A 22,644-nucleotide genomic window follows, 5' to 3' on the forward strand; every position below is an offset into this window, starting at 1 on the left:
CATTACCATTGCCCGCACTTTCCTCTGACAACCCAAAACGCCCAATACGCTTCTCACCACCAAGAGATGCTGGCTACCATAGAAAACGAAAGACTTCTGGTCAATTTGACGCTCTCGACGCCTCTGGTCTGAACGCACCATTAGTATCATAAGATAATAAATCAAAGTTCAGAATGTGAACACCGATGAGAATTGCTTAAAAATAACATTATTACATGGATTGAGGACTATTTCTGTATGACCTTTTGAAATTAATTGGTTAAATGAAGATTTTATTTGAAATTATATCAATATTTCATATCAATGATTTCATAAATTAATACATGGGGAACGTTAAAACAAGAATGCTAAAAAATAAATCCTGTGTTTTTGATTTTTGAGTGTCAATAAATGATTTGATGATTGATGTGTGCTCATTTGTTTTTTTTAATATTATGTATATAATTATAATTATATTATATACACAGAATATTTATGTATATCAGAAAAAAAAATAGATGGCAAATTGCCAATTAAATATAATTCAGATTTGTCTAGCATTAAAAAAATTATCCTCAAAAATTTTACCAAGTCTTCAGTTCTTCGTTGCAATATTTTGTACAATATTTTCTTTTAAATGGAGCTGTAATTATTTTTTTTGTACTCTCCTCCACTCATGTCTATTCCGATTGTACTAGGTGGGCATGTTTAAAATCCACCCTGAGATCCCAGAGTCTCTTTCCTCAGAGGCCAAATCCTTTATCCTATCCTGCTTTGAGCCTGACCCCAATAAAAGAGCGATGGCCGGGGACCTGCTCAAAGATCTGTTTTTACGTCAACACATCAAAGGCAAAAAGAACAAGATTGCATTAAAACCCTCAGGTAACATCTCTGACCGAGTCTTATATGCTCTCCACAGCTGTGATAATAACGTAAACTTGGTTGACCCCTCTGGTCATATCCATGGTGTGTATGGCATTTTGGGTCTTGAGAGAGCACACATAGAACATTTCTCTCAGGCAAACACACAGAGATGCCAAACCACCCCCATAGCCCGGCATTCCTGCATCTCGCCGCTGTAACAGGTTCAAACTGCTCTCAGCCGGTCACTTGCAGTCCAAATTGGACTTACACAAGCAATGTCACCTACTTCTGTGCAGGGAAGGGGCCTGAGAAAAATCAGAACAATACGGACTCACTTTAACTTCACAAATGGCTTCCACTCGCGCGGCTCATTTCAGCTATCCTGCTGTCAATGAAAAGAATTCTCATGGTGTAGCGTTTCACACAAACACGCTCACTGCTTTCTCAGAAATCTCTCAAGATTTCTTGTTCACATGGCCAAAAGTATGACAAGAATGTTTGTTAGTGGCATAGCTGTCTATATCTTCATTTCTAACATTAAACATTACAGCCAACACAGTTCCACAGTTCCAAGATTCAAGAGTAAAAAGAGAGTGACACTGAAGTTAGATCAGAAGTATAAATGCAGTATATATATATATATATATATATATATATATATATATATATATATATATTAGTATATCATTGTAACAGTATAAGGATGGGCAAGGAGGAGGCATAAAGGAACAGTCAACATAAAGATTTAATTCAAAACAGCATAAAACAAACATAAACCATAACACAAACAGACACACACAACGCGGCCTTGTGCGTCTCTCTCTCTCCCGAACCGGCATCTCCGGCCGCCCTTTATATCGCTCTCCTGCTGATCAGTTGATTCAGCGCATGCCAGCCAAGCCCTCCTCATCGTCACAATCATATATAGATATCTTAAATCATATATCATCTATAAATGGGACATTCCATATTTTATTCCATAAGTACATTACAATTAAGCAGAATTATTATTCAGAAATATTTTTTACTGACTGTTGGCTGCAAAGTCAAACCACACCGGTGTTACTCGATGCCTTAGACCAGTGCATTTACTGGTTTTATTCACTTGTCTTTTTAATACCGGGCCAAATCTAACCACTAACAATGTCTCCTTCTCCCTTGATGGCATCCAATTGTCGAATTGGCTCGCTTGGACTTGGATTCTCCGTGTAACAGTGTGGCAAGGTTTGTGTCCACCATCTATGTCTTCTTGAGGGCCATCAGCTCATAGTCATTGCTGTTCTGCTGGTTTCTGGTGACTGTGTTTAGTGCATGATTTTGCTGTGCTCTGATTGGTCCTTTTGTGTCTGATGAAATTTGTTGTTCTTTTGCTTTACAAGTGTTTCATACTAATTTGGCTCAAGTGTTCTCCTTTTCAAAGTGGGTATTCAAAGTTTGAATACTATCATAATATGTTTTTGTGAATGTTCATCCTCAATATAAAGTATTTATCCCTGCTGAAAAGACCAGCTTAGACCTGCAAGAGAGGTTCTGACTGGTTTGTGCTGGTTTGCTGCTGGCCGAGTGGGTTGACCTGCATCGTCATGGTCGACCCGGTAAAAAAGACTTTTGGGGACACCACCTAACCAGCATATGCTGGTGAACTAGCTGGTCTTTCCAGCAAGAATGATAGCATGTTTCCCATTTTTCTGACTAATTGAATGTGAAAGAATGTGTATATGCATTTATAAATGTGACTCTGTGTTTGTGTTTTACTCCTTGTAGACTACATCCGTAGTGTTTCATTACCAGTACAGCTGCAGGCAGAGGCCACAGGGAGCAGCAGCAGTGAACCCGGCTCTGTATCACCAGACTGTGATTCCAAACAAGACATGTTCTTTGAGAAGAAAAAACACTCAAGCTCTGAGAACCTCAATAAACCACCCAACTCAAACTCCCTTAGGTGAGCTCAGAAGATTTCAGTCCAACTTGTGCTGCTCACCAGAGCTCTCATTGTCAAGAGAATGTTTTATCCCCAAAGTGCGGGAGGTCTTTAATCTGGGGCCTCATGCATCAAATTTAATTTAATTTAATTTGGCACTTCAGACAAACAGCCAGATGAGTTGTGGCTGGAAATCCAAGCCACGATTATCGAAGAAGGGCAGAAACGCATACCATACAAGAAATGTAAGATCAAAGAAGAGCAGCCAAAGCTGCCGGGGACCGAGACGAGGCTAGGAGGCTAAACGTGAAGTTTCAAAGGGCAGCAAGGAAGGATAAAGAAGCATACTGGGATCAGCGATGCAAGCAAATGGAGGAGGACTGTCGAAAAGATGTAGTTCTGCCTAAAATCATTTATGCAGAACTACACTCCCGCCAAAAGCCTGCGGTCGGCTAAGGAACATCACCTTGTTGTACCAAAACAAAGAGGCACCAAAACACTTTCCCGGACTTTCAGCTTCATCATACCACATTTGTGGAATGACCTTCCCAACTCCATCCGTGAAGCTTACTCACTCTCTGTCTTCAAATAACGGCTAAATACACATCTTTTCCAAGACCACTTAACCAGTCACAAAAAATAAATAAGTATATATATATATATATATATATATATATATATATATATACATACAGCTATATCTAGCATCAGAATAGTATTCAAAACAGATTTAAGTGCAACAAGAATTCTTGTTGCACTTAAATCTGTTTTTAATACTATTCTGATGCTAGTGAAACTTTGTAATATGGCACTTTTCGTACCAATGTCTCCTTGAGATGATTTGCTTATGTTTTCCCCTTTTGTAAGTCGCTTTGGATAAAAGCATCTGCCAAATGAATAAATGTAAATGTAAGGTCATACCAGAGATCTTTTTGTGCAGGCCAAGAAAATTAGAACTCACAGAGAATACACAAAGAGCTGGATACAAGCACAAAACTACCGTACTATAGCCCTGATTCCTCATGCGAGCAAAGTCCTTATGAAGATCATACAGCAGCATCTACGTCCAATCATCGAAGCAGAATTACTTGACTTGCAAGCTGGGTTCCAGCGAGATCATGGTACAGGTGACCATATCACAAATCTGCGGTGGATTATGGAGAAATGTTATGAACATCAGAAAAACATCTACATGTGCTTCATCAATTACAGCAAGGCATTCGATTGCATATAATACGATAAGCTATGAAAGGCCCTGCAAGTACTCAGAGTGTCAGCACACTTGATCCAGTTGATAAGATCCATTTATACAGACCAAGAAGCAACTGTCCGAACACAGCATGGAGACACCGAGTGGTTCAAGATTGGGAAAGGGATGCGACAAGGTTGTATTCTGTCCCCTTTTCTTTTCAATCTTTACCAGAAATGATCGTGAGAAAATGAGATCAGGAAGAATGTGAAGATTGGCGGTAGAAATATCAACAATCTCCGCTATGCAGATGATACAACATTACTGGCGGAAACGGAAGATGGTCTAAAACACCTCATACTAAGAATCAAAAAGGAAAGTGAAAAGATGGGCCTCCACCTCAACATCAAAAAGACGAAGATCATGACAACAGCTGGAAATGGAGCAGTCAAAATAACCATCAATAGTAAATAGATTGAATGCATCAAGGATTTCTGCTTGCTGGGATACATGATCGACTGGACTGGAGATTGCAGCCCTGAAATCAAGAGACAAATTCGATAGGTCATAGTGCGATGCTGAGCATGCACCTAATCTGGAGGAGCAAAGACATCAGCCTCACAACCAAATGCAAACTGGTCCATGCTATTGTGTTCCCCATATCAATGTATGGTGTGAAAGCTGGACCCTGAAAAAAGCTGACCGAAGGAGGATTAATGCTTTCGAGCTATGGTGCTGGAGAAGACTGTTACGGATACCATGAACAGCAAGGGTCACCAACAAAGAGGTTCTGGAGCGCATCAAGCCAGAAATGTTGCTTGAGGGAAAGATCACCCAGACTCCGGCTCACTTACTTTGGCCACATTATGCGATCAGTTTCATTGGAGAAAGCAATGATGCATGGAATGGTCAGTGGAAAAAGAAGATGAGGCCACCAAAGAACGCGCTGTATCGATACCATCAAAACGGACACTGGCCTAGGCGTAGAACAGCTAAAAGGGTGTGGAAAGCGTGGCGAGATATGGCCCATAGAATCGCAGAGTCGGGTCTGACTGAACGGATAACACACAATTGAATTTGATTAAATTTGATGCAATTTATTTTAGATTAAATCCCTTGGGCCCACCACCCATTGGAGGAACCGCAGGAGTCGGGTGCGCTGCCATATGGGCGGCAGTGAAGGCCGTGGGCCTCGACGGACCAGACCCGGGCAGCAAAGGCTTGCTCTGGGGACGTGGAATGTCACCTCACTGGGGGGGAAGGAGCCGGAACTAGTGAGGGAGGTGGAGTGTTACCAGTTGGATCTGGTGGGGCTTACATCGACGCACAGTTTTGGCTCTGGATCCGTACTCCTGGATAGGGGATGGACTCTATTCTTCTCTGGAGTTTCCCAGGGTGTGAGGCGACGGGCGGGTGTGGGGATACTCACGAGTCCCGGCTGAGCGCCACTACGTTGGAGTTTACCCGGTGGACGAGAGGGTCGCCTCCCTACGCCTACGGGTTGTGGGGAAAACTCTGACTGTTGTCTGTGCATATGCACCGAACAGCAGTTCAGAGTATTCGGCCTTCTTGGAGACCCTGAATGGAGTCCTGAATAGGGCCCCAGTAGGGGACTCCATAGTGATGCTGGGTGACTTCAACGCACACGTGGGAAATGACAGGTACACCTGGAAAGGCGTGATTGGGAGGAACGGCCTCCCTGATCTGAACTCAAGTGGATGTTTGTTATTGGATTTCTGTGCTAGTCATGGATTATCTATAACAAACACCATGTTCGAACATAAGGATGCTCATAAGTGTACGTGGTACCAGAGCACCCTAGGCCGAAGGTCGATGATCGATTTTGTAATCGTGTCGTCGGATCTGAGGCCATATGTTTTGGACACTCGGGTAAAGAGAGGGGCAGAGCTGTCAACCGATCACCATCTGGTGGTGAGTTGGGTCAGGGGTGGGGAAAGACTCTGGACAGACCTGGGAAGCCCAAGCGAGTAGTGCTGGGTGAACTTGGAACGTTTGGAGGAGGTCCCTGTCCGCGAGATCTTCAACTCACACCTCCGGCGGAGCTTTTCAGGCATCCCTGCGGAGGTTGGGGACATTGAACCGGAGTGGGCAATGTTCAAAGCTTCCATTGCCGAAGCCGCGGTGGAGAGCTGCGGCCTCAAGGTTTTAGGTGCCGCAAGGGGTGGTAACCCTCGAACACCGTGGTGGACACTGGTGGTCAGGGAAGCCGTCCGACTGAAGAAAGAGGCCTTCTGGGATTTGTTGTCCCGGAGGTCTCCGGAGGCAGTTGCAAGGTACCGACAGGCCCGAAGGGCTGCGGCCTCGGCCGTGAGGGAGGCAAAGCAGTGGGTGTGGGAAAAGTTCGGAGAAGCCATGAAGAAGGACTTTCGGTCCGCACCAAAGTGCTTCTGGAAAACCGTCCGCCACCTTAGGAGGGGAAGCGGGGAACCATTCAAGCTGTATACAGCAAAGATGGGACGCTGTTGACCTCAACCGAGGAGGTTATTGAGCGGTGGAAGGAACACTTTGAAGAACTCCTAAATCCCAACACGCCCTCTATGGTAGAGGCAGAGCCAGAGGATGATGGGGGATCAGATTCTATTTCCCTGGGGAGGTCACTGAGGTAGTCAAACAACTCCGCAGTGGCAAAGCCCGGAGATTGATGAGATCCGACCAGAAATGCTGAAAGCTCTGGATGTGGAGGGGTGTCATGGATGACACGCCTCTTCAACATTGCGTGGAAATCTGGGACAGTGCCTAAGGAGTGGCAGAGCGGGGTGGTGGTTCCCCTCTTCAAAAGGGGGATCAGAGAGTGTGTGCCAACTACAGGGGTATCACACTTCTCAGCCTCCCTGGTAAAGTTTACTCCAAGGTGCTGGAGAGGAGGGTTCGGCTGATTGTCGAACCTCAAATTGAAGAGGAACAATGCGGTTTTCGGTCCTGGCCGTGGAACGACGGACCAGATCTTTACTCGCAAGGATCCTGGAGGGGGCCTGGGAGTATGCCCATCCGGTCTACATGTGTTTTGTGGATCTGGAGAAGGCGTATGACCGGGTCCCCGGGAGAGACTGTGGGAGGTGCTGCTGGAGTACGGGGTGGGGGGTCCCTTCTTAGGGCTGATCCAATCCCTGTACGTCCAAAGCGAGGGCTGTGTCCGGGTCCTCGGCACAAAGTCGAGTTCATTCCATGTGGGGGTTGGTCTCCGCCAAGGCTGCGCTTTGTCACCAATCCTGTTTGTGATATTCATGGACAGGATATCGAGGTGTAGTCGGGGTGGGGAAGGTGTGCGGTTCGGTGGGCTGGGGATCTCATCGCTGCTTTTTGCAGATGATGTTGTCTTCATGTCATCATCGGTCCGTGACCTTCAGCTCTCACTGGATCGCTTGGCAGTCGAGTGTGAAGCAGCTGGGATGAGGATTAGCACCTCTAAATCTGAGGCCATGGTTCTCAGCAGGAAACCGATGGAGTGCGTACTCCAGGTAGGGAATGAGGTTTTGCCCCAAGTGAAGGACAAGTACCTTGGGGTCTTGTTCACGAGTGATGGGACAATGGAGCGGGAGGTTGGCCGGAGAGTCGGGGCAGCAGGGGCGGTATTGCACTCGCTCTATCGCACCGCTGTCACGAAAAGAGAGCTGAGGCGAAAGGCAAAGCTCTCGATCTACCGGTCAATTTTTGTTCCTACCCTCACCTATGGTCATGAAGGTTGGGTCATGACCGAAAGAACTAGGTCGCGAGTACAAGCGGCCGAAATGGGCTTCCTCAGAAGGGTGACGGGCTTCTCCCTTAGAGATAGGGTGAGGAGCTCAGTCATCCGTGAGGAGCTCGGAGTAGAGCCGCTGCTCCTTTGCGTTGAAAGGAGTCAGTTGAGGTGGTTTGGGCATCTGGTAAGGATGCCCCTGGCCGCCTCCCTAGGGAGGTGTTTCAGGCACGTCCAGCTGGGAGGAGGCCTCGGGAAGACCCAGGACTAGGTGGAGAGATTACATCTCCACACTGGCCTGGGAACGCCTCGGGGTCGCCCAGTCAGAGCTGGTTAATGTGGCTCGGGATAGGGAAGTTTGGGGCCCCCTGCTGGAGCAGCTGCCCCCGCGACCCGACTTCGGATAAGCGGTTGAAGATGGATGGATGGATGGATGGATGGATAGATTTATTTATTTCTTTGGGTGGAGACCCAGTAGCAGTCCTGGTTCACTTAGGGCCTTAGGTGTGAATTGACATAAAAGAAAATATAAAAAAAACAACACTTTCTAACAACTTAATAGTTCTTTATCTAAATGTATGATGGAATAGGCAAGTGGTGCAGTTTTGGTCTAGTGTAAAAGGTGCAAATTTATAGAACTGACCAGATTTAGACCTGTGATGCCTCATTTTTGCCACACCATTTTAGAGAAGCCTATTTTCTTTATCAATAATAATTGTGCAACTTAATGTTCAAAAATAGTTAAAAAAAAATTAGCCACATTATGCATTTGTGTGAGTGGTAGATTAGAGTCTGGAATGTTAATGGAGTGACTGTGTTTACGGAGCTTGAGTACCCGTGGTCAGTACGGCACTCATTCCAACTCTAAATCAACCTGGGTATGAAGCGCTGAGGTCCGTCCTGATGGCTGCTCGACTCCATGGAAACGCTATTTAATTAACATGGAGGAATGAGGAGACAGGTGTGCTGTGCAGGTGTATGTATGTGTGTAATGAGATAATGCCTTTTACAGCAGCTCCTCTCTGGCTGCTAATAAATATAATCCCCTAAACAGTTTACTTAGAACTTCTCCTCGGTTTCAGTGCAAACATCGAATCATAGAGCTGTCAGAGCCAAGAAACACATATATGCAGCATCAGGATTTTCACTCTCATTTTCACATTCACCTTCTTGAATTAAATCTTTAAAGTCATGTTTTTCGCTAATCAACAATTACATATACATTGGCTGGTAAATGTTATGTCAATAAAAATATTTAAACATCTAAAATTAATCTTAAAAGATAATGGGCCTTATTCACGAAACACAAGTGGAAAGGTGTTTTATGCAAATCCATTCTTACATAAAATTATTATACAAGTACTATCTATTTTCAGATCAATTTGTCACATAAACATGTTTCTTGAATGAGATCAAGTAAATGTTTAAATATATTTAATTTATTTAACACAGTTAATGCATTTACCTAATTTGACATTATAAGGACAATAAGTATAAAGTATAATACATCATTAATAAGACCACCAAAGGACTGCTGTAGACTTTTACTGGCAAAAATACGTATTACATATAATTTTGTTGCAAATTCAACATTTTAGAATGTTAATAAAAACAGTATTCATTTATATTATTTTAATTTATTGATAACTATACAAAACATTATATTGGGTCTGTAGCGATGGTATCGGATGATAATACCATTGTACTGAACGATTATCATATTCTTATACCATGGTATTAACGTGGTACTCCAAAATATTTCAAGAACACCATGTAAATATCTAAAAACATACCATATTGTCATGCCACTATGCAAAGAAAAAAACATGTTAATCCTATTGTATTTTTGCTAATATAGACAATGCACATCTACAACGTTTTGTAAAGTGTGTGTGTGTGTGTGTGTTCTATTAGTGTTCCAGATGAGAGTCCTACAGTAGAGGACCGCAGCTCTCCTGCCTCATCTGAGAACAGTGACTCTGGTCTCTTCCTCCTGAAGAAAGACAGTGAGCGACGGGCCATACTCTACAAGGTTCTTAATGAGGACCAGGATAAAGTGACTTCCAACCTAATGGAAAACCACATCCAGGTGTGCAAGTGTATATATGTGCATTGTTTGCATATGTTTGTGTGTGCATGTCTGAATCTTAAACAGAGGATTGTCTCTCTATATTTTAGGGTCAAGAAGAGCTAAAGTTGTCAGTGGACCACATCAAACAGATCATCTGCATCTTGCGAGACTTTATACGTTGCCCCGAACGACGCGTCATGGCAACCACCATCTCAAAACTCAAACTGGACCTGGACTTTGACAGCACGTCCATCAACCAGATCCAGCTGGTTCTATTTGGTTTCCAGGATTCTGTGAGTAGATATAAAACTATACTATACTACAATACACTTTACTATACTGTGCTATACAGTATTATATTATACTATATTATACTTAACTGTACTATACTACTATACATTGCTATACTCTAACACTGTGTCCTAACTAGATATGCATTAATGCATGTAAATCGAATTTATCCTAAGCAAACATGATATAGATACCATATTAAACTATACTGTACTGCACAACACTACACTACACTATACTTAAACACTGTGTCCTAACGAGACATGATGCATCTTAATCTGAATTTGTCCAAAACACACATGATAAAGAGATCATGTGATAATATACTGTACTGTTCTACAATATACTATACTATATTATACTTAACTGTACTATATAATACTATTCCATACTATAATCTAACACTGTGTCCTAACTAGACATGACATAATTCATGTTAATAGAATTTGTTCTAAACAGACACAATAGGTACCATTTTATACTATACAGTATTGTACAATTATACAATACTACACTACACTATACTGTACTATATTATATCATACTATAACACTTTGTCCTATATAGATGTGACGTGATGCATTTTAAATCAGAATTTGTCCTAAACAGACACAATAGGTACCATTTTATACTATACAGTATTGTACAATTATAAAATACTACACTACACTACACTATACTGTACTATGTTGTATCATAATATAACACTCTGTCCTATATAGATGTGACGTGATGCATTTAAATCAGAATTTGTTCTTAACAGGTGCAATATAGATACCATATTATACTATACCAGATACCATACTATACTGTACTATACTATTACTATATTGGTTGTTTGTGATTATGTAGTAGCACAATTTCATTGTGGACAGTCAAATTACTTGATGCTTTAAAGTTATTATGACTTTTTAGGTGTAATAGTGTACTAAACTTTAAGAAAAGTATTTGAACTATCTTAGAGCAGTTCTTGTCCTTAAACATTCAAGGCCTGTTCTCCTCAGATGAGGAGTTTAAGCTAAGGAGACAAACATATTTTCATTGTATTTCCCTAGAGCTTTCATTTAATGTATCTCTGAGCACACAGTGATGAGTCTTTTTACATTAAATCAAGGTGCAGAGGACTTTATCGTTACATTAAAGTGCCTTTTTCTCCCTGTAGCCTTTAGTTTCTCAGTGTCTCCCTCTTGTGTTTGGTTTCTTGATGATAATTCCTGTCTCTTGTCACATTTGTGTTTCAGGTGAATAAAGTGTTGAGGAACCATCACATTAAACCTCACTGGATGTTTGCCATGGACAACATCATCAGACGGGCTGTGCAGGCAGCTGTTACCATTTTAATTCCAGGTGTGTGTGAAAGAAAGAGAAAAGCAAACCAGAGCACATGTTTTATTCTGATATTTTCTGACAGTTTTCATATGACTCTTATGTGGAGACAGACTGATATTGTTTTTAAGACCAATACCGATACCAATGAATTGGATATATTACCAGATTATTTAAATTTTTAAGTGTCTAATAACCTATATGCAGAACAATGTTTTTATTTATTATTGTTCTATTTCTGCCATTTGACAGAATTATGGCTAAATAATCATTATACTACAACAATAACATCACACATATTTGAATAATATTAATTATAATAAAAATAATAATTATTATTTTTATTGTTACTTACCCATTTTTAGAGCTGCAGACGCATTTCGGCCCAGCATCTGAAAGTGAGGGTGCCGATAAGGATGCAGATGAAGTAGACGATGAGGATGATGCGGAGTTCAGTTCAGTGGCTCGTGTGACGCAGGAAGATCAAGCACTCACATCTGGAGTCAGCACCATCAGCTCAGTCATATCCCATGAGGCTCAGCAGCCACAGCACCCACTGGGAGCTCTGATCGGACGCCTCAAACAGGAAACAAGCAGGTAGACACCACGCTTTCTCTAAAACACTCTCCATCAATCTGTTGTATGCGGTTAAATGTAGAAAGCGGCCAAAATAGAATGTGAATTTAATTGAACTTTATAGACTATGAAGCTATTTTGACTAAGACTATTTTGCATTATAATTTTTTAAGCAATTTATTACAAATATATTTTGGAATATGCAAAAATCATATATATTTGTAATAAATTGCTTTATCTGTGGCCTTTGTGTCACTCACAGTAATACGTACAAGAGGAGTCTCTAGTGAAACTTTCCATTGCAGAACAATGTCAAGACACTTTGTTTTTGTTCCTTATATTTTAATTTTTGTTGTGAGGAATATGCCACATGTGTCGTGACAGAAAAAAAAATGGACATTCTAAACTGTGAATTTGCGCATGAGTTTTTTTGGTAGACGGTTTGCATGTCTTTATTTGAATCATGCACATCACTTACATTAGTGATGATCAGACTATCACTCTTTAAATTCGATTTGCGTAAAGATGGACTCTCAATGTGGCGTCCACCATGACGTGACCTGCTACATGTAAAATAAAACATGTTTTATTAGACTACAGATATCACAGGAGTCTTCATCTGTGAATTATTTTTGACATTAAAAAAATAAAGTACTATTAATTTCTTTGTGTAAAACGACTTTTTTTGTTGTTGTTGAGAAATTAGTTTTTTTTATTGCACTTTTTAAACAAACATGTTATGTACTGCCCACCAAAGCCCATTTTTACTCCCATTTGGCATGCATGTTAATTTTGCAACCTAAATGTAGATTTTAATGGTTTGATAGTTTTAAATATGTTTGTTTTGTGCAATATTGCTGGATTTAAAAAAGTATGTCATGATTATATAACACTAGAAATTGTTCATAATGCGTGAAGGGGTTGAGGGAAAGTGTTTCAGTGTTGTATTACTCTCTGTAGGCTGCTTGAAGAACTGGTGCAAAAGGAGAGAGAGTATCAGCAGCTACTGAGACAAACTCTCCAGCAGCGGGCACATGACATTGAGCTTATCAGGATCAGACAGCAGCCTGTTGCAGGTTAGTATGTGTTAAATATTAAATAATTTCTGTTATTGATTTTGAATCACCTATTCAACCATAATTTTAACAATTATTAAGGACTTGATGTGACTAATTCATTTTAAATCTGTGACACCTTTAATCACCTCTACCAAATTTAAATTGCCTTTACCGACCTGTTTCAGTTTCTCTAATCTGAGCTTGAAAGTAGTACCTAAATGTGAAATCCATGCGTCCTTGTTATCATATATAATGAAGAAATACAGAAATAAACAAATGAAGAAATTAAAAATAAAGAAGAAAACTATGAAAATAAATTAGGTAAAATATTATACAGAAATAAACAAATTAAGATTGTATTGTTAGTATGAAAATAAATGCATTTAAATAGTATTAACATATATTTTTATTGTGTGAGTGTGTGAGTGAGTGAGTCATTTACGACCACTGGGATGTTGTTGGGGCCTAGGTGGGATTGGGGTTTGTGAGGGGGAAGGGTAATAGTGGGGGTTAATATCGATTCTGTGTACATATGTTTTGTTTTTCTATGTTAATTTTTGTGAATCAATAAAAAAAAGTGTTAAACTGAAAAATAAAAAAATGAAATATCACATTGGCATAAGTATTCAGACCCTTTGCTATGACACTTGAAATTTAGCTCAGGTGAATCCCATTTCCCTGGATCATCTTTGAGATGTTTCTGCACTTTGACTGGAGTCCACCTGTGGCAAATTCAATTGATTGGACATGATTTGTAAAAGAGCCTTGATTTGAACCCAATCGAACATCTCTGGAGAGACCTGAAAATGGCTGTCCACTGACAGTTCCCATTAACTTGAGAGGATCAGCAGAGAATAAAATCCCCAAATCCAAGTGTGCAAAGCTTGTTGCATCATACTCAAAAAGAATTGAGGCTGCAATCGCTGCCAAAGATGCTTCAACTAAGTACTTAGTTAAGGTTCTGAATACTTATGTCAATGTGATATTTAAGTTTTTTCTTTTTAATAAATTTGCAAAGTTATCAAAAATATTTTTTATGCTTTGTCATTATGGGGTGTGGAGTGTAGATTGTTGTGAAAAAATAAATAATTTAATTTTTTTTAGCACAAGTCCGCATAATAAAATGTGAAAACAAAAGGGTCTGAATACATTATGAATGCACTGTATATGCACAGATCAGCCACAACATTAAACCCACCTGCCTAATATTGTGTAGGTCCCCCCTCGTGCCACTAAAACAGCACCAACCCACATTTTATGGTATTCTAGATGATATTCTTCTGATTTGCCGTAGACATTGTCCGTTCAAAACCAATTCTGGCACCAACACTCATCCATGCGATTATCTAATCAGCAAATCATGTGGCAGCAGTGCTGTGCATAATATCATGCAGATATGGGTCAGGAGCTTCAGTTAATGATCATCAACCATCAGAATGGGGAAAAAAATTTGATCTCAGTGATTTGGCCTGGCAAAAAGTTTAAATTGGACCTTCAAAAAAGGTGAAATCTGTTTTAATAAAAATCAACCCCTGGGACCTGAATATGCTCAGAGTTGAAGAACAACATGTTGTGTTTCCATGTTTTATGGGGACTTTCCATAGACACAATGGTTTTTATACTGTACCAACTTTATATTCTATCCCCTAACCCTACCCCTAAACCTGACCCTCACAGAGAATGCTCACACACACACACACACACACACACACACACACACACACACACACACACACACACACACACACACACATATGCACACTACTAGTAGCCAAAAGTTATCTGGAATAATGTACAGATTTTGCTGTTTTGGAATGAAATGGGTAGTTTAATTCATCAAAGTGGCATTCAGCTGATCACAAAGTATAGTCAAGACATTACTGATGTAAAAACAGCACATCACCATTTGAAAAAAAAGTAATTTTTTATCAAATCTAGATATGCTCCATTTTCAGCAACCATCACTCCAACACCTTATCCTTGAGTAATCATGTTAAATTGCTATTAGCAGTTTAAGTGCTATTTCTTTGGTACTAGAAAATCACTTGCCAATATATCAAACACAGCTGAAAGCTATTTGGTTTGTTAAATGAAGCTTAACATTGTCTTAACCTTATGTTTGTTTTTGAGTTGCCACAGTATGCAATACACTGGCATGTCTTAAGGTCAATAGTAGGTCAAACATGGCAAAAATTAAACCGCTTTCTCTAGAAACTCATCAGTCAATCATTGTTTTGAGGAATGAAGGCTATACAATGCTTGAAATTGCCAAAAAACTGAAGATGTCATACAAAGGTGTACACTACAGTCTTCAAAGACAAAGGACAACTGGCTCTAACAAGGACAGAAATAGATGTGGAAGGCCAGATGTACAACTAATCAAGAGGATAAGAACATCAGAGACTCTAGTTTGAGAAATAGACTCCTCACATGTCCTCAGCTGACAGCTTCATTGAATTCTACCTGCTCAATACCAGTTTCATGTACAACAGTAAAGAGAAGACTCAGGGGTGAAGGCCTTATGGGAAGAATTGCAAAGAAAAAGACACTTTTGAAACAGAAAAACAAAAAGAAAAGGTTAAAGTGGGCAAAGAAATACAGACATTGGATAACAGATAATTGGATGATTTACCCCATCCATGTTATGTTATGGATCTTAAACCCATTGAGCTTTTGTGGCATCAGCTAGACTGTAAGGTGCGTGAGAAGTGCCCGACAAGACAGCAACATCTATGCCAAGTGCTACAGGAAGTGTGGGTTGAAATGTCACCTGAGTATCTGGACAAACTGGCAGTTAGAATGTCAAGGATCTGCAAAGCTGTCATTGTTGCACAAGGATTTCTTAAGTTCTGAAGTTTTTTTTCAAATTGTAATTTTTCACGATATTAATGTCCTGACTTTACATTTTGATCAGTTGAATGCCACTTTGGTGAATAAAAGTACCAATTTCTTTCCATAAGAGCAAAATCTGTACATTATTCCAAACTTTTGGCCGCCAGTGTATATATTAGGGCTGTCAAACGATTAAAATATGTAATTGTGATTAATCTCACAATTTGTTGTAGTTAATTGCGATTAATCACAATATCTTTATAAACATGAGTGCACAAAATATGCTTTATCCATATTCATGTGCTTTATATGTATTTTTCAGTCATCCACACAAAACCTACCCCATCAACAGAGTTGAACAATGGAAAATGAACACACAACTCAAATTATGTACAAAATATGGTAGTTGTAAGTGTATTATGACAGAATTTATTTGCTTCTTTTTATGGAGTTTTGACAGACATGCCAAAAAGTCTGCACTGACTACTCTGTGCAAAATACATCAAAAACTCTTTTAGACTCACAATAGTAACTGGGGTTAAACGGGTTAATGACAGTGTAGATTACCTGCAGGGTTGCAGCAATGTCTCCAACATCTGCAAGCAGAGACACTGTGACAGAACGTTTGAGACAGCAGGGTTTCCATTAGCCAGTAATCAGTGGCGACGGTCAGTATATGTATATTATGCAGTCTGTGTAGGGCACCAACTCCCTGGGGGGGGCACCAGAAACTCCACTGGCTGCCCTTACTCGTATGTTATTAAATGACCCGGTAGCAGTCGCGGAACACAGGCGATTGCCTCGCGCCTCGCAGTGCAAGGAAGGTGTTCAAATGGCAGCTGTCTTACCGCTGCAATTATGTTACAATGTTAGGAGCTCTATCTGTGTTTTGCGGGCATGTTCTACTGCTATGCTACATTGATAAAATGCTTGGCACAGGTATCAGCATGTCTTTCACCATCTGTTTTCCCGACGGTCAATGCATGAGACATTATGCATTTACTCGCTTCTCATGAACTATGGTTTATTCAAAGGGTCATATTACGCGTTAACATCATTAAAAAAATAATAATTTGTGGCATTAAACAAATTTTGTATTAACTTCGACAGCACTAAGTTGGCAGCACTATTCATACATTTTTCAAATATGGTAAAACAGCAACCTTCTTGGGTGTGGAAGAAAGTAAAACGTCATCATTCATAAGGTTTACTCTGCGGTAGCCTAATATTGGCATCACATACTCAAATTTTTTATATGTTTATTTAAAATAATGCTTTATACCAGTGCTTGTTAGATGATGAGTATTCATAAAATATTTCTGTTATTCTGATTAATTTGTTATTCATTTTGAAATCATTATTCGTGCCTTTCTGAATAATTCAGCTTCAGGCACATCACTACTATAGTTGTAACATCTTTCCTTTTGCCCTCACACCAGAGATGCCCACCCCCTCCATATTTAACATGGCCGCTCAGCCTGAGCCTGACAAGAAGCTTATTGATTGGCTGAAGGTGCAGGGTGCTGACTCAGAGACCATAGACAAGGTGAAACATATTTCACATGGCCTTCACAGTGTCTTTCCCACAACATGAAAAATAGGTCAGGTATGAGGTTTCTTTTACATAATAGATGAAAAGGAGAATCATCCCAAGTTCTTGTGGTTTCTGTCCCAACCAGTTTGCTTTTGAAGACTATACGCTTAACGACATTCTCTGTGATGTGACTAAAGAAGACATTCGGTGCCTGAGGCTTAGGTGAGAGTTTTAAGTTTTAGTTCCCCTTCTGTCACTCACTCGACGTTGTGTCGAATGTAGTAACACAAGGGGTCTTCCTTTGGAGCCTCATATACCTCTGAACTTGAGAAAAGGCCAATGTGAAATTGGCAGACAGAATTTGCCGGACATACGGGTATAAAGGTAAGCGGGCGTGTGTCTGTCAGTCAGATTTCTTCTTCGGAGCCTCTACTGGTGAGAAGTATGACCGTTGACGCCATCTTGCTGGCCTACCAGACCCAGGCCGTGCCTGCCCCCTTGTGGGTCCGAGCACACTCGACAAGAAGTGTGGCATCCTCGTGGGCACTTGCACAATCTCAGGGTTGAGTCGGTCTCGTCCCGCTTTTTGTCAGGTCCGAGGCAGTAGAACTCTGTAACACGGCACAACCGACCGGGTGTTCCACATACACGCAGCGCCCTTCACCAAGTTGATACAGTGCACCTTCTGTACCAGGTTAGCCACTAAGCATCGCTTCCTGGATGTTCTCCTCCTTGCCTTCTGGCCTGCGAATTCAGCGGAGCAATTCGCTTCCAGACCCACTACGAGCCACAGGTGCTCTGTACTGGGATAGGGCTCCACAGGCTTAGTTCCCTCCTCAGGCAACTCCCTGTGATGTATTTTCCACAGTACGGTCCCCCTGTCGGCGGACACGTGTCTCCCTTGCGGTCACCGTACTTGTAGAGCTCCCCCCTCATTAGGCAGGACCTACCACCGCGCCGCTCCCACGTACGGCTTCACAACCCTCGTGGTGTATTTGCCAAATGTTACCTCCCTAACTAGGGCAGGATGTGGCCTCTGCAGGGTCTTTTACCCCTGAAAGAATAGGACCGGGAAAGACCTGCTTCCCCAATGCATTTCATAGTGCTAAGATAGCCCCAGCCGCTTCACACCTTATACAAGAGACATAGAGAGAGAAAAGGCCGCGGCTGCCGGGCTTGCTCCCATGCTAGTCATGTAGCACCTGTTCCACCCTCAGGGGTGCCGGGAACCTACGGTCTGTATATGACATCTCTTTTTGGGGGCGTTGGGGAGGGTTACGAGCAGCCGACACAGTTGCCTCTAGCATGCAGCAGCCTGCTTGGACCTGTCTCGACAGTCCATGTAACACGGACTAGTGCGTGCCGTTTTTGAGTTGGACACCTTGTCACTTCATTTGACACAACGTTGAGTGAGTGACAGAAGGGGATCATCATGATTACTGTAGTAACCTCCGTTCCCTGAGGGAGGGAATGAGACATTGTGTCCCTCCTGCCACAGCACTAGACCTACCACTGTAAACGGCCGTGCCTTATACTCGGCTCCACAGTGCAAAAAGCTGACTGACAGACGCACGCCCACTTCCTTTTATACCTGTATATACGGGGGCGGGGCATGCAAATTCTGTCTACAATTTCACATTGGCCTTTTCTGAAGTTCAGAGGTATGCAAGGCTCCCAAGTAAGACCACTTGTGTCACATCATTCGACACATCTTGTTCCCTCCCTCAAGAAATGGAGGTTATGACAGTACCATGACGTTTTAAGTGTACATTCAGTAAAAGTGTACAAGTATGTAATTCTGTACATTGTGTCTTTGTATATAGTGGCCCCAAAATGTATTTGAAGACTTAAGCCACATATCAATTGCAAACAATGCAGCTTTTAGATGTTTTTAACATATAACAATAGATTTATTTTATAAATATACATTATATAATTATACATAATCTTGACATTTAACTGTATTAACTTAAGCTTAGAAAGTTGTCAAATTTAAGGTGCAATCACACTAACTTTAAGGATGCAAAATTACTGAAGACCCCACAACGAAGATAGGAAACAGGATTTGATGTCACACTTTAGGACTTATGTTTTGAATAAATTATATGTTACAAGTAATAATACATTCAAAATGTTTAAATATAGCTACTATCTAGAGGCTGACCAATAGTTATCAAATATCTGTAAAATCTATGCTGATAGTTGCCATAGTTTTTTATTATTTATTTATTATTATTATTATCATGAAAAACAAAACCCTGTTAATAATATGTTTTGTTTATATTAAAATAGTCAGGGGTAGGCTATTTAATTAATATTTTTTAAGGTCTGGACATAAATCTGTCTAAAAATCTAACTTAACTAACCTCAAATAACCATTTGGTTTTGGTTTTAGCATTACTTTGAAAATAAAAACGCAAAATGTAGGGTTATTGATTATGAAACCAGAGGAAGAACGTTTAGATCTGCTACAGGTTGTATATCTTTGACAATATTAACCCACATAAGAAAACGATGACAAACTCAGTCTTTTTAGATAAAAAAAAAATGCAATGCATGTGCTTCCTTTTTCTTTATTATCCTCCCATTCAGGAGGGGAAAATGAGCCTTTCTTATCCTGCACATATGCTGAATTTGTGTAGATAATCTTTGGTAAGCGGAAAACAAACCGATTTGATGATGTTTGAGATTCAAAACTCTGACACACGTCTGATTACAGAACCAAACACAATCAGGATATACTGTATGCATGTATGCAGGTTTAATGGCACTTAACGTTTTCAATTTTAATGAGCTTGACTGACAATGAACAGATGAGACACAACTGTTTAACACTTGAAGAATGGAGAATAAAAGCAAACGTTTATGTGTATTTTCTTTAAAGGTTTGGTTTTCATCATTGATTTATCTTTTGTTGAAAAACATTTGTGCATATGAGCTGACATCAATTCACAACAGCTGTGAAGTATTTTTTTTTAATTTATTTGTTTTATTTTAAGTCTGTAGTTTTGACTGCACCTGCTAGCTAAGCAATTTGCATAAATAGCCTACATTTTGATTTAATAAGACAAAATGTGATAAAATGTGCTTACCTAAAGTTGCAGGTTCATGTTTTAAAGAGCAGTGTGACTGAACTAAGCCTAAGCTTAAACATGCTTGCTCCGGTCCGGTGCCATGATGAATTGTGTCCGCCCGTAAAATAGAGTCTGCATCTGATGCCATAGTGATTCCAATTGCTCATAGGACTTGTAATGAGTACTATGTTCACTACCTGAGAAAAAATCCTATAAAATCATTTTATGATGTTTTCAATCTAAATGTATATATACAACATTTTATTGAATTTGTTACACATATTACCACAGCTATAGATTGTGAAATGAATGTGTGTTTTTCAGTTATCTTCCATTTGGCAAGTTATCTGGTACAGAATTACAAAACCACAATATTACTGTCATGATTCACTGTTGTCTTGCCTTGTGTTTTGCCCCTGTCACCTGTTTCCCCTGGACTACATTTCCCAAAATTCCCTGCCCTCATCACTGCCAGCTGTTCCCTTTTTGTTCTCACCTGTGTTTCATTCACTCATTAACCCCTGTATATATAATGTCCTGATTCCCACGGCTCTGCCATCCATGGCTTCGCCCCTCGCGCCTCATGATTCACTGTAGTTTTGCCCGTCATCTGTTTCCCCCGGACCCTTCCTATAATTCCCTGCCCTCCCCACTGCCAGCTGTTTCCTATGTATTCTCTCCTGTGTTTCATTCACTCACTAACCCCTGTGTATATAATGCCCTGATTTCTACCCAATCGTTGTCAGTTGTTATGCGTTTCTCTCCTGTTCATATGTATCGAGTTCCCATCGTGGTTCTTTTTTTATTTTTTATTCCCTAGTTCTTAGTTCTGCCATGTTCCAGAGTTTTCTATGTTAATTTGTACAACACTTTGTTTCTTTATTAAACTTCTTAAGCCGCACCTAGATCCTGCTCTTGTGATTTCCTTCGAAACGTTACGATTACAAAATAGTTTACATATTTACACACCTTACAATCTTATGACCACCAACAATTATGATGGAAAACCCATTGTGTCCTGAGCGGTTACCCCCTGGGGACACTATTTCACATCCGGACATAGTTTATCATGGCAACGGTACTCTGTGGACTAAATTAGAAAAGTGCAAGTACTGCATACCTGTAAGTACCCATCAACTTCAAGTACTGTTCCTCTGTGTTCCTCTGTGGCATGTGAATTTTCACTGAGCATTTTGTGAAAGTGCTTTTTACATTGTCTTGCGTGCAAGTGATTATATGACAACAGCAAGAGAGGAGCAGGCTATTTTATTTATATGACATATTTTGCACCTGCATTCCAATTTGCGCATCACAATCCGATCAACTATTTAGCCCTTTTTGGTGAATCACACCTGCAAAATCATAACATTTTCAATAGACTCAGATTTTTGAACCCATGATGTGGGTTTATGTTTTCTCTTTTAATCATTAAATCGTAATTTTGAGTGTGACTGTGGTTTAAGGAGGATGTACCTGCATGCTGGGTTTGAAATCTCAAGGATTAATAGTGTTTTTTTTCCTTATTACATCACGTGTAAAAGCAGGTATGTTTACTTGTGCGATTAACTGAAAATGAAGTGCTACTGGCTCGTGATGCGTGAATGGCTTGCACGCTCTTTTGGGTGGCCTATACTGCAGTCTTGTCACATTTTAACTTTCTGTTTAGCCTCCCATTCAGCTCATGAAAACATGCTGCATGATCATGAGGAAGGATTACATCAAGATTGGAATGCATGTGCAGAATTTATATAAATAAAATAGTCTGCTCCTCTCTCGCCATTGCTGGAGTGCCAGTAATTACCCCTCCATAGGTTGCCAACCCCTGTTCTACAGTATAGGCTAACAGTGGCTTCTAGAGTTAAAACAGAAATAATCACGTTCACCTCGTAGGAATTTGCATATTTTAGCATTGACATTATTCATCCATATTTTTTATCCTCATTTCAATGCATATTTTCTTATTTTGATTAGATAAACAAGTATTTTAAATTGAAGCAAGGGCACGAAAAGAAAAATGCACCTATATGGGAACGTGCGTATCAACGCATGCATCGAGTCATCAAACTTATCCTGTGAATAATAATAAACCTCATCTAGTGATATGCAAAACCCTTACTCCGGTAATTTTATAGGCTAGAAAAAGATGAATTTGGTCAATATTTAATATTGAGTATTGTAACTTAGCCAAATCTCCATAATTTTAAATAAGTGTCCCTGGTGTGTTTCAGGCTT

General features: G+C 40.4%; 1 protein-coding gene across 4 annotated transcripts in view; it reads left to right on the plus strand.

Moving 5' to 3' along the window:
- Positions 1-22,644, plus strand: part of LOC127634880 (mitogen-activated protein kinase kinase kinase 15-like) — a 51,457-nt gene that overhangs the window by 22,304 nt on the left and 6,509 nt on the right. For 3 of the 4 annotated variants that reach the window (XM_052114611.1, XM_052114612.1, XM_052114613.1), the window contains 9 exons: positions 678-861; positions 2,608-2,785; positions 9,565-9,739; positions 9,829-10,014; positions 11,254-11,359; positions 11,704-11,935; positions 12,875-12,990; positions 17,244-17,350; positions 17,484-17,560. In XM_052114611.1, the coding sequence (XP_051970571.1) occupies positions 678-861; positions 2,608-2,785; positions 9,565-9,739; positions 9,829-10,014; positions 11,254-11,359; positions 11,704-11,935; positions 12,875-12,990; positions 17,244-17,350; positions 17,484-17,560 (1,361 nt within the window). The remainder of the gene's footprint in view (positions 1-677; positions 862-2,607; positions 2,786-9,564; positions 9,740-9,828; positions 10,015-11,253; positions 11,360-11,703; positions 11,936-12,874; positions 12,991-17,243; positions 17,351-17,483; positions 17,561-22,644) is intronic. The other variant, XM_052114614.1, reaches the window with a different exon arrangement.

The sequence above is a fragment of the Xyrauchen texanus genome, chromosome 42 (assembly GCF_025860055.1).
Source record: "Xyrauchen texanus isolate HMW12.3.18 chromosome 42, RBS_HiC_50CHRs, whole genome shotgun sequence".
Lineage (NCBI taxonomy): Eukaryota > Metazoa > Chordata > Actinopteri > Cypriniformes > Catostomidae > Xyrauchen > Xyrauchen texanus.